Below are 13,532 nucleotides of genomic sequence, written 5' to 3'. Positions count from 1 at the left end.
AAAATATATGTGCAGAAAGGATAATACGGGCTAAGGAAAGAGTGGGTGAGAGGTATAAGCAAGCATGACTCAATAGAAACCACACTTATGATACCAGTATCCTCTTGCCCTTTGTTTCAACCTACCTCTCTCACCCACAAACAGATCCCATAGATCTTTCTCCACATTTCTCTATTTTTCAGCTGCATAGGCAGCACATATTAAAAGCACAATACTTCCCCCAGAGAATCCTGGGAACAATAGCTTGTCAAGGGTGCTGAGAACTGTAGCTTTGTGGGTCCCAGAATTGTTGGGGGGAAGCCATGTACTTCAGATGTGTAGCATGTAAGGTAAAGGTAAAGGGACCCCTGACCATTAGGTGTAGTCATGACCGACTCTGGGGTTGCGGTGCTCATCTTGCTTTACTGGCTGAGGGAGCCGGCATACAGCTTCTGAGTCATGTGGCCAGCATGACTAAGCCGCTTCTGGTGAACCAAAGCAGCACACGGGAACGCCGTTTACCTTCTCACCAGAGTGGTACCTATTTATCTACTTGCACTTTGACGTGCTTTTGAACTGCTAGGTTGGCAGGAGCAGGGACCAAGCAACGGGAGCTCACCCTGTCTCGGGGATTCGAACCGCCGACCTTCTGATCGGCAAGTCCTAGGCTCTGTGGTTTAACCCACAGCGCCACCCATGTCCCTGAGGGTAGCATGTATGCAGCCTTTATTTCACACACTGTTGCAGGAAAGGTGGAAGACAACAAGTGGGGAAACCTCTTTCAACATATCTAGATTTCCTGTTCAAAATCTTTCCCCTAACTCTGCCTGGTGAATAAGAACACCCTACTATATGCTAATAAAAAAAAGGTAAAAGAATGGAAAAATATACAATGTCCAGACACTCCCATGATTGCTATGGAAGGCAGCCAGTTCCTAGCAGCTGTGTGCAAAGACTGTCTAGGCTGTAGGGATCAGAAGGGAGTGACACAGACACCCTGCCCCCCACATCCTAGCCACCAGGATGTGCCTAGGGTTGTCTCTTTATGACGCAGTAGCCTAAAGTAGGAAGGCAAAGGAAGATGAAGGGAATGGACCAGGGAGAGCAGTTTTATGGCTTGTATTCATCAGCATGCCTTAAAAGAACCCCCATAGCATGACACCGTCTGCTACCCAAAGCCATGGAAATGCCTTTGAGTTAATATCCTGCATATGTGAAGGGCAGCAAGTGGATAGCATGCATCATTAGAGAAGAGGAGGAAATAATGGTGCTTAAAAAAAAAAGAACTTTTAAGTGGTTGTTAAATTGTCTCCATAGCCTAAAGCTGGAGACAGCTAATGCTCACTCCTACACTTTCTGCTGGGAGGATGTGTATTTAATTTCTGGATTTTATTAAAACACTTGTTTTGAGTGGGCCATGAGCTGAGTACATGGATAACTACTGATAATATCTTAACATGAAACCTTAGCTTGACTGTTCCTGCCTCTCTAGCCACCATCCTGATCCGAGTTGTGCTGCCTCTCCCTGCCCAAATGAGTAGTGCAGAGAGTCAAAATACCTCTTTAGCCACAGCAATTGTCACTGTGGAACAGTAACAAACCTTGATACATGCATGGATAACACACAGACACACATACTTCTTTCAAATCATGTTCCTCATATTCCTAGCAATTTTTTGAAGTCTGCCCCCTTGTGTGCTTCTCATAAGAAAACAGAATATGCATCAAAACCTGAGTTTAGACGCCTCAGTGATTATACTGCTCAAGGAGAGCAGTAGAGATGAAGATTAAATTTGATTTAAACTGTTGTGCAGAGGGGAAAGAACTGCTGCCTTATTCACTCATGCAGCATTTACCACCAATATGCTGCATATGAGCATTCAGGTGCTTCTTTCAAAAAGGATTTAAGAACAAACTTTTGGAAACCATGCAAAATTAATGACTGACAGTAGGCAGCACATGTTGCCTCTTTTCATACATTGTGATCAGCTGCTGCCTTCGTGTTGTCGTTTGTAGTCCAATACTAAACAGTTTCCAAGATCAGTTGCAACAGGAAACTGTGGTTTGCCAAGTGCAATTCGTTTTCTGTTGTATTGTGCGGAGGGGTGCAATGGCACAAGACCTTGTGGGGTTAAACCTTTCTTTCCCAACTTATTCCCAGTGAAATTCGCCTCCCCCAAAGCTGATAATACTGCAAGAATCACCTCATCCTGTATACACTAATCTGGACTCTGCAATCGTAATAGAATCATAAAACTGTAGAGCTGGAAGGGACCACAAGGGTCATCTAGTCCAACCCCCTGAAATGCAGGAATCTTTGGCACAATTTAGGGCTCAAACCCATGGCCCTGAGATTAAGAGTCTCATGCTCTACCAGCTGAGCTATCCCAGGATAATAATAGCCACCTGAGGCCTTTCTTGTGATTTCTCCATGAGAGGTCCGGAGAGTGGTAACGCAAGAACAGGCCTTTTCTGCAGTTGCTCCCCATTTGTGCAATGCTCTCTCTAAGGAGATTCAGCTGGAACCTTCATTATACATCTTTAGATGCCCAGTGAAAACTTTCCTCTTCTATGCCCTTTTAAATGTGTCTGGGGGCGGGGTTATTGGTTTGTTTTGTTCTTGTTTTTATTATGTATTTTCTGGTTTGATTTTGTATTTTTATGCAGTGAACTGCCCTGATATCTTCGGATGAAGGATGGTATAAAAATTTAATAAGTAATAAAGGTAAAGGTAAAGGGACCCCTGACCATTAGGTCCAGTCGTGACTGACTCTGGGGTTGCGGCACTCATCTCGCTTTACCGGCCGAGAGAGCCGGCGTACAGCTTCCGGGTCATGTGGCCAGCATGACTAAACCGCTTCTGGCGAACCAGAGCAGCGCACGGAAACACTGTTTACCTTCCTGCCGGAGCAGTACCTATTTATCTACTTGCACTTTGACGTGCTTTCGAACTGCTAGGTTGGCAGGAGCAGGGACCAAGCAGCGGGAGCTCACCCCATCGTGGGGATTCGAACTGACGACCTTCTGATCAGCAAGTCCTAGGCTCTGCGGTTTAACCCACAGCGCCACCCACGTCACTTTAATAAATAATAATAAATAAATAATAGTAGTACCTCCAGGACGAAAATTCAAATGGTACCAGTGAAACCATCCTCTCAGAAACTAATAGCAGCATCAAGGGGTAGGGAGTGAGACTACAGTAGGGGAGAAAAGGAAAGTTCTGTTTCTGCTCATCCTCTGCACCTGCTAATGTAATTTCCAATGAACTATTTTAAATACTAAGTGAAAAGTTTAGTGTATTGTGGCGCTGAAAAGTTGCTGAATCTAGGTTGTTCCCCTTTTGCAAAGCCAAACTCCTTGTTTACTTCTACTAAGCCCTTTTCCTCACCCCTTTGGATTGTTCACAACTTGTTTAATCTCTGTATGCCAGAGATAACAATTCTAAGGGGGCTTTCAAAGGGAGACTTAATATTGCAAATGGATTGTTCGTGTATTGCGAATGGCTTTTTGGCAACAGAGTGTTGTTGTTTTAAAATACTGGGTTTTTTATGGATAGGGCAAATCTGGATTAAATTGGGGGAGGGAAGATATAGAAGTTGCCATTTTGCTGCCAATGTTGTGAAAAACCTGCATGCATTAGGATCACAGATTCCACAATAACTACCCTTCTATAAGTACACTTATTTACTTGGTCGCTTATTCCAAGATTTTCTTCCCTTTCTTCAGGCTCTCATTTGCAGATTGAACATGTAAACAAATCAAAACATCGAAGGAAATTTCATGCACTTTCCAAATGCCTTTTCCCAAAGCTGAAGATTGCTTTTCCTTGTCAAAGTCATGTGTTTCCCTGGGGACAGCTGGCCTCCCAAACCACAACAACTTTATAAACTGAAGCTTTTAAGCACTTAAAGGCTTCAATGCATGCAGCCAGCCAACTTGATCTCCTAGGTTAGCTGGCTCAGCAAGGCTAAGCTTTACGCTCTCAAGTTATTAAGTACTTATAAGGGCTGCAGAGTTTTCATATGGAGAGCTTACCAAGCAATCTTATAGCTAACCCATTCATGGCTTGTAAGGAGCTTTAGTTCTAAGAACAACAGGCAGTTTTCTGGATATCTCATGCTTCATTTGTGAAACAATCTGCAAGGGACGGTTGTAAAATTCTGAGCAAGTGGGACTCATCAAAATACATTTGCACAAGGTCACAGAAGGGTTTGGAAGTGCATAAAATTTCACTTTCTAACCATCTACACATTGGGGTATTGCACCAACATCCTTTCCGTGACAGTCTGTGCCTCTATAAGGAATCGCGCTCCAGTATGTTTTAGCCATGCAGTCTTCACAATTGGATTTCCATTATCAAAGTGAGAGATCTGGCAATCCCAAGGCTATCTAATGTCTGCAGTACAAAATTGTGCATGGCTCTAATCCCATCTTCTCTCCCCATTTGCTGTCCTATAAGCAACTCAAAATAAATGCCTCTTGCGCCTTCTAGTACGGAACCTACTTTTGCAATTCTCAGACTTAAATGACTCTGATAGACCCCAATCCAACAACTAGTTCAGTATGATCCCAACAAGCCTACAAATGTCCCAAACTGCAAATCCATTTGTCCTGCCCATGGCAGTTGCTTAGGCTTCCTGCATTTCTTCCTGATCTGATAGGATGAGGGATAGGAAAATATGTCCTTCACACTCACAGAAGAGGTGGGTTACTATCAGTCTAGCATGTTCTACTTTTTACTGTATGGACCAACAGATGCCTAAAGCAGCTGCCACCCTTCTCCAAATGGCAGGGCTTGCTTTGCTGGGAGGCAATATGAAGGAAAGAAGGACTGGCATGCAAATGAGCAGTAGTGAGCAGGTGATGGTCTGTTATGGGGAGAGTCCACTGGAAGAATCTTGCCCATGTGCCACACCACACACCCCACTCCATCTGAACCTGGAATCCATGCTGATTAGGATTTTTTATCAGTTAATGCGCAACTAGCCCACATTAACTGTTAATACTCCATGCTGAAAGAGCCTGAATTCTTGTTTAAGAATGTAAGTGGTTCCTGTATAAGATCAAACTCCACCTAATTCAGTATTCTTTGCAAGCATACCAGCAACCACCAAGCATTAGCTGGCCCACTATAAAGTGGCCACGGGTTTATTGGTAGACCAAATTATGACATCAACTGTGGGTCCCTTAAACCAGAAGAGTTGAGGTGTGTGGACTAATAATTATCTTGCTGGGCCTTTGAACTTATTTGATGTGAAGACAGAATGGTGGCAGTGTTAGGGTAGCAAACTCTTAGCTAGAATTGACTGTCCTCTCTACTAGCTGTAGGAAAAGGCCCACAGTGGCTAGACTGAGCTCCTTAGAGACCATATATTAGATGCACCATTTGCTCAACTGTCAACAAAGTTATGAATGGAGGACGGCAATTCCAATGTCCTTCATTTTTCTTAGGTGTTCAGTAAGGGATTTATATGATTCTTTAAGGCATGTTATGTGTTTTAAAGTAGCTTGGCAATACCAAAAGCTGTACACAAATGCATTATATTTAGAATTCACACCCTGGCTGCATGCATGTATTGCAGTTGTACAAAAAGGAGCTGTATACAAATCACACACTGGGTACTTATGAAAGTTTACTACCGATCAGAGAGAGAGAGAGACCCCATTAAAAAGAAACTCTTAAAAAGTGTGTTCAGTACAGCTGTTGCCTTACCATTTGCCTTGTGCGGCACATCTGGCGGAAACCGGTCGGGAACATACCATTGATAGTCTGGCTGCGCAGAACAATAAAACATTATTACAGCAATATGGACTTCATAGACACTTCAAACAAAAGAATAGCAGCATGGCAAATATAATTATACTGTGAAGCCTTTCATTAGTCATACCAAAGTAATTTACCCTCAAAATCTCCTTCTTATTTTGATCAAATAAATCTTTTTCCTGATTAAGTTCTTCAGCTGTTTTTTTCTTTTTATTGCTGTGTCTCTTGGATGGTGAGCACAATATTAAAGAGTTGTGTGAAACCTCCTAGATCCCACAAATCAAAACAAACTTTATTAACATTAACAAACCAGATTTCCGAGAGCCTCATGAACCTTGAAAAAGAGCAGGAGAAGACAGGGTGAGATGGAATGCACCTGATTCTATCATAAACAGTTAGGTCTCTAACTACAGTCAATGTCAGCTGTTAAGAGGCTAAGAGAAACCTGGTGTGCATCAACATGACAGGTGAACGTGTTCCAAAGGGAACTTGTTCGCAGTTTGCTAGGATTCTTTTAAAACCCTGGTGACCTCACCAAACAGAATTCTAATCTCCCACTCTAGTGGCAGCAGGTCAGCATTTGAACTTTAAAATGATTTTTTTGGGGGGAGGAAATATTATTATAAGAAAAAAATAGCTTTTTTACAAAAACTTGCAACCGTTCAATCAAATTATTATAGATTTTGACAGTCAGCTCCTAATTACAAAACTGGAATGATTTTCGTAAGGCAGATTTCCAAAATTAAAAATAAGAATAAGACAGCATGCCACTTGAAATGTAACGTTAGTGCTCTAGTAGTTCAAGGGTTGGGGACCTGCAGCCCTCTAGATGCTGCTGAATAAATTACTATCACCCCAGTGGCCATGCTGACTAGGGCTGATGGCCTGTAGGTAGAGGGCTGTATAGAAGTTCAATACATTTTTATTTATTTTTAAAATGAGAGTTGGTGGTCCCACAATATCTGGAGGGCCACAGGTTCCCTACTCCTGCTATACTGGACGTCTGAAAAAAGAATGGAAGACTGATGTTATTGGGATTATACTTTTAATATACTTGATCTGTTTAGAGAAGAAAGTCATTAATGCAGTTGATCCTTCCACTACACTTCCTTATCCCAATCATTTAATCCAAATTGTAAATCACCCTGCTCTTCTCTAGTTCACAGGCCAGGGAAACCCTATGTTGATGCTTATGTCTCCAAAGTTTGATGCAGGAATTGATGCATTTCACACACAAAGTTTCTCCTATGCAGAAAACTTATTTTGAGTTGGGGTAGGCAGAATGTTCCTGGTTGCTTAACCATGGTTAGGCAGTCAAGAACAGGCCACAAAAGGCCTACCTCTCTCTCTTATGGAACACCAGTTTCCCCTTAGGTTCTAACTATTGTAAACTATTAAAAAGTAGAGACATCACCTTGCCAACAGAGGTCCGTATAGTAAAAGCTATGGTTTTCCCAGTAGTGATGTATGGACGTGAGAGCTGGACCATAAAGAAGGCTGATCGCCGAAGAATTGATGCTTTTGAATTATGGTGCTGGAGGAGACTCTTGAGAGTCCCATGGACTGCAAGAAGATCAAACCTCTCCATTCTGAAGGAAATCAGCCCTGAGTGCTCACTGGAAGGACAGATCATGAAGCTGAGGCTCCAATACTTTGGCCACCTCAGGAGAAGAGAAGACTCCCTGGAAAAGACCCTGATGTTGGGAAAGATGGAGGGCACAAGGAGAAGGGGACGAAAGCGGACGAGATGGTTGTATTGTGTTCTCGAAGCTACCAGCATGAGTTTGACCAAACTGTGGGAGGCAGTGGAAGACAGAGTGCCTGGCGTGCTCTGGTCCATGGGGTCACGAAGAGTCGGACACAACTAAACAACAACAACAACATTGTAAACTATTACACCTGCAGTGGTGTTATTTTTGTGGTTATAGAAGGCGAGGGCTCCAGAACATGAAACAATGGTTTAAATATGGTTTCGGTTCCTGGATGGAGAAGTAACCACAATTAGGTAACACTGCTGCAGATATAATGGTTAACATGACTGGGCTGTTTAAGTAATAGTTAAGTGATTGGGAGTTTTATGACCTGGTTCAAATGCAATGCTAAAGCATAGCATAGTATTAGTGCACAAGCCTTCTCCCCATTTCTCTAGCACACTCACAATGGGAAGATCAGAAGCATCACCTTCCATGTTAAAATACCTGCAGGTTGTCATTTCATCTGGGAACTGGGCAGGATATCACAGATAATTCTAACTATGGATATCTAAACAAGCCAGAAACCAAGGTTTGATATCTCTTTGGTCAAGCCATAATTTAAACAAATCACAGCTTTCCCCAGAACGAATGCTCCATAAACAGGTTGTCTGGAGGAGACCTTATTGAGATATTTTACAAGGAGAAAAGATGGAGTCAAATCCAACCTTGCTTTTTGGATGTTTGCACTGGCATGAAGAAGTGGTCACACCTACATGGCGAACCACTGAATTCCAGCAGCTTGCTATCAAATAAACCATGTTACACAAGCACCTTAAACTTAATTTTAAAAAGCGTATCATATAACAGAGCCGGGCTAGATGGCCCAATGGTCTAACTTAGTTTGTATTATAAATTATACAGTGGTGCCCCGCAAGATGAATGCCTCGCAGACGAAAAACCTGCTAGACGAAAGGGTTTTCCGTTTTTCGAGGCACTTCGCAAGACGAATTTCCCTATGGGCTTGCTTCTCAAGACGAAAACGTCTTGCGAGTCTTGAGAGTTTTTACCCTTCCCCCCCTTTTTCTAAGTCACTAAGCCTCTAATAGCCGCTTAGCCGCTAAGCCGCTGAGCCGCTAATAGCTGCTAAGCCACTAAGCCGCTAATAGCGCTAATCCGCTAAGCCACTAATAGGGATGCTTCGCAAGATGAAAAAACCGCTAGACGAAGAGACTCGTGGAACGGATTATTTTCGTCTTGCGAGGCACCACTGTATTAAATATCTTATCTCTTAACTTTTTATTTTAAGCCTCTACACAAAGACATCAGGGCATGGATTGGATAAATAATCAATGAAACATGCAAAACACTCCCTAGTAAAATAAGCCATACTCAACTACAAACATATGATGTATTCTCAGAGACCCAAACAACAATGTGTGAACACTACTGCAAGGCAGTTAACATAATTTTCACAATTATGATCTTGAAAGTATTCCAAAGGATAAAGAGACATGATTCACAATCAGACTAAACAAAAGATTTCTCGGATGATTGAAAAGTAAACAGTAAATGTGAGTTAGGGGGGGGGAAGGAGTAGAAAGTCAAAATATAATGAAGTAGTATCTGTACTATATTCCATACGCTGAGCCTACACACTCACTCAATTCTAACACCTTTCACATTTGATGACAAATAGCTTGGGAATTATTATTATTTTAAAAAACCCAAACCTGCTGGAGCCAGCTACACTTATATAAGAAAACAATCACAAAAGAACTTGGGAATAGATTTCAAAACAACCAATCAGCAAAGGACTCCACCCTTCCAGCAGTCTTCTAAAGGAAGGCAAAATTTATAAACCCCCAGGATGCATTGCACAGCTAGAAACCCAGATGGTGAAAGCTCTAGGACAGCGGCCAAAATTAATTGGGCCTCAGTTTTAAACTTTAGTGAGAAACTCCTTCCCCCCACAAGCTCATATAAGAGAAGAGAAACAGAAGGAAAAATACTTAAACAAAAGCTCTGCTTATCTATGGCTCTTTCCTTGTTTTATCTAAGCTTAAGTATGTGTGGTCCTTGGCAGGTTCCATTCACTTCCATGGTGGCTTATGCAAGAGATTGTCCTGGAGAAATAAGATAATGGCAACTCCATCCATGTTGCGTTCTTCACCATAATGTGAAGGAAGGCAATTGTGGCAACCCGCTTGAACAACCATTATTCCTCTAGCAGGAGCCTCAATCTCACCACAGTGTAGCAGTCAAATCTAATGTGTGTCTTGCCCGTGCACAAGATGGTGTACAACTGCTAGAGTTATTATACACGGTGACAGCTTGTGTGAGTTACAATGCTACTTTTGCTAACATTACTTTAGGTACTAGCCTATAAAAATAATTAAAACTATTTTATCAGTTTATAAACAGCAAAACCCAGTTATCAGTCCAAGATAAAATTCAGAGCCCATTTGAAGACCTCAATTGATGGGGTCTCAGTTAGGGTAGAATTCCACAAACTGATGTGGGGTTGTGGGGTGAACCCTATAGCTCTCACACAAAATCAGGTCCTCAGGGGCTGAATTCAAAGGACAGGCAGGTTTGTATAGATGAAGATGATCCTTCAACCAGTGTGGCCCCAACTCATTAATGGTTTTAAAGATTATTACTTGGATTTGGGCCCTGAAGCATACCAAGAATGCAGTAAAATATATTTTGTTCTGGTCAGAGAGAAAAAATAGAGGGTGTTAAAAAAAAATACTCTGCAGGAGATGTGAGCTATTTGAAAGAGGTTGGGAATATGTACATTATGAGTTACAAAAACAATCATTTGAGAAAAATTGAAAGAGAAAAATCAAAATGACAAGGCAAGAAAGAGAGGCGAGTGTTTACATTTCACAATGCACACATTATTCTACTCCTGCAGAATCCTTGCATTTGTAATTGTACAATATTGGTTTCCACTTTGTGAAACGAAGGCTGGTAGAAGTATTACTTACTGGGCGCTGCTGCTTTCTGTGAATGCTGCACGAAGCTAATTTTATTTGAGGTTCCGGGTAAGGGTGAAGTAACCCACAGTTCCTGCAACTAAAACATGCAGGAACAAACATCTGGTGTGGGAAGCCATGTTTTTCTGTAAGTGCTTGGAGGTCTCTTGCCTATTCAAAAATTGAAATAATGAATAAATAAAATAAAATAAATAAAATAAACACTTCCCAATTAAAGTAGTAACATCTTAGTATTTCCTGTACTCCTGGTTTGATACTGCAATGTACAACTGGTAGCTGGTGCCTTTCTATTCAGGTAGTTGCATCCTTAGTTCTAAGTAAACAACACAAGACTGATAACAAGTTTGCCAGTAGTGGGACTACAGCTTGCTGCACTATGAAACATTAAAATTCAGCACAATAAAAGGCAAAAATTATCTAACCTGGATGCATTAGACACGCAAAAACCTATTTGCAAAAATTTGCTTAATCAACACAATCTGTTTTGGATGGTCATAGAGAGGGATAAGGCCATTCCCTGGACTACTGGAAATTGTATGGAGTCTACCTTTAGCTTAGAGATTTCACCATATATTGTCCACTTAACATGCAACTCTGTCAAAGCAGCCAAAATAGCTGGAACCTTTAAGCTTCAACAAAAATTTAGCTTCAACTTAGGACCATATTTTGCACTTTGCCTGTATTTGCACAAAATCATGGCATGCACTGAGCCCTATAGACAAATTCTTTGCTCATCACATTAGCAAAATTAGTTCGGTTGGATTGCAACTGTCTGTCATTTGAGCCTCCTAGAAAAAAAATCTGAAGTACAACACACACCTGTTGCTTTACTTGCTTCTCAAGTAGTTCCCTTTCTTCCTGGCAGTCTTTAACCTGTGTAGGGGAAATTAATTTCATACTGAAAAAGTGCCTGCATGCATGCATAGAAGTATGTTATCAAAAAGCAATTGTTGAAATCAAGAACTCTCATGCCCCCTTGTGGAAGCTTGGTGAGCTAAGTTAACAGGTTCATCAGGCGACAATTGTTTTATGCTCCAAAGTCAAAGGTGAGGGAAACAGTGAGGGAAATTGTTTTGGGTCATGTCAACAGAACGTCTCTTGCTTGTTAAAGCCAAAGCCCTCATTCATGAGAAGGCATGGGGGGCAGGCACAAATTATGCCAGCCATTGCCAGCAGCTGGACTTGTTGTGGACAACATATTTATTCTTACAGTCCGGTCTGAATTCACTTGATGAAGATTAGGCTAAATATTTTTTTTGGGGGGGGGGAATCTAAACCTAAAGGGCAGTTAAATCATAGTGCAAGTTGCCCCGGAATGCCATGGGTCTCCTTTACAAATAGTTCTAGGAAATAGTTGCACAAGCATTGGTTGGGTATCCTGTTTTAGTTCACAGAATTGGCCAATAACATTTATTGTTCACTCTGTGGTCCCATATTAAGCTTCCTTGCATCACTGCAACCCATTTCACTTGCCACTCCCTCTTCATTTGAGACACCTGACAAGTGAGGAATTACATTTTGATCTTTCCTTTCCAATTCCTGCAAGAAAAGTTGACCAGAAGAGCCCCAAACATACCTGATAACTGCATTTACTTATAGAACAGTTAAGCATGTCAAATCACACCATACAATCTCTACAACGATAATATAATGTTCTGATTTTATAGGAAGGCACCATGGCTACAGAAGGATAAAATGCTTAATGAGCAAGGATGCAAGATGGAGGTAGAAAATAACAGAGTGGAACCACAAGGCGACATCGATTTAGTCGATTGGCACAAGCACACTTTTGATTTATTTAACCAAATTTACATACCACTTGTTTGCTAGAAAACCCTTAAGCCATTTATAAAAATAAAATAAAATAATTGATTAAAAATATATATTTTAAAACAGGTATTTTAAAATATTCAAAAGATGATGAAAATCAACAGAGACAAATCATATGCAACTTCTGCATGTCTTGGTAGGCTTGTCATCAAAATTCTTCTCAATATTGATCCAGCGTACATTCCAAGGTATAGTTAGCAGAGTAAAAAATTAAACACGTTGCAGGATTCCCAAAAATAGACCAGAGGATATTGTATTTCATCCAGCAGAGCTTTACTGCTACTGAAGGCAAATGAACATAATGGTCACAAATCCAATACATTCAGGATTGGCACTGTCTATAAGACCCTGATGTTGGGAAAGATGAAAGGCACAAGGAGAAGGGGACGACAGAGGACGAGATGGTTGGACAGTGTTCTCGACGCTACAAACATGAGTCTGACCAAACCGCGGGAGGCAGTGGAAGACAGAAGTGCCTGGCGTGCTCTGGTCCATGGGGTCACGAAGAGTCGGACACGACTAAACGACTAAACAACAACAATAAGAAATCCAGTTGCAGCAGACTTAACTTAAACTTACAATAACTTATAATAAGACTAAACCTTAACACTATACATACTATGTACAGAACTCCACACCAGAAGGAAAGAGAGGCAGAAAGACAAAGTGAAACCCAGGCTCCTTCTGGCCCTACTTTTATAGTCAGCATGACCATGAAAGAAAAGATAACAAAGCCAGTTTAAGCCAGCTTTTCTGAAGGTATAACCTAAACATCATAAACCTTCTGCTTATCTCTTTCACACAGAGAAGCTTCCAGAACCCTCTTGAATCAAATAGAATAGGAAAGATCTCTACACATCAGATCAATACTTTCTGCACTCAGAAATGCAAACTGACAACGTTTCCCTAAACAAAAATGTTTTAAGAAGGCACCAAAAAGAATACTGTGAAGGTGCCCATCTTATGCCAAAAACAGGGAGTTCCAAACGGTATGGTGATGCCACATTAAAGGTATTTTGTGGCACTTGTAACAGTGACAGTTATGCAGACTGAAGTGGTTGAGCAGGCGCCTATGGGTAAGGTGATCCTGCAAGTCAGCTGGTCCCCAGCTGTCAAGGGCTTTATATACTAATAGTAACACCTTGAACTTGGCCCAGTAGCCAATGGGCAACCAGTGCTGATCTCTGAGCAGAGGTGTAATATGCAGACTGGGTCTCAATACTGCCAGCAGCTGTGCTGCAGCATTCGGCACTAACTTCCAGAGCA

At 41.5% G+C, this 13,532-nt stretch overlaps 1 protein-coding gene across 1 annotated transcript in view; it reads right to left on the bottom strand.

The window, feature by feature from the left end:
• TNIP3 (TNFAIP3 interacting protein 3) overlaps nucleotides 1–13,532 on the bottom strand; it is a 65,770-nt gene that overhangs the window by 5,866 nt on the left and 46,372 nt on the right. Inside the window, exons 10-12 of the mRNA XM_081877080.1 lie at nucleotides 11,256–11,309; nucleotides 10,428–10,586; nucleotides 5,693–5,753 (exon numbers count right to left, since the gene is read on the bottom strand). Of these exons, the coding sequence (XP_081733206.1) occupies nucleotides 5,693–5,753; nucleotides 10,428–10,586; nucleotides 11,256–11,309 (274 nt within the window). The remainder of the gene's footprint in view (nucleotides 1–5,692; nucleotides 5,754–10,427; nucleotides 10,587–11,255; nucleotides 11,310–13,532) is intronic.

This window comes from Podarcis erhardii (assembly GCF_964252035.2).
Source record: "Podarcis erhardii genome assembly, chromosome: 9".
NCBI lineage: Eukaryota > Metazoa > Chordata > Lepidosauria > Squamata > Lacertidae > Podarcis > Podarcis erhardii.
This window is presented reverse-complemented; position numbering and strand designations above follow the sequence as displayed.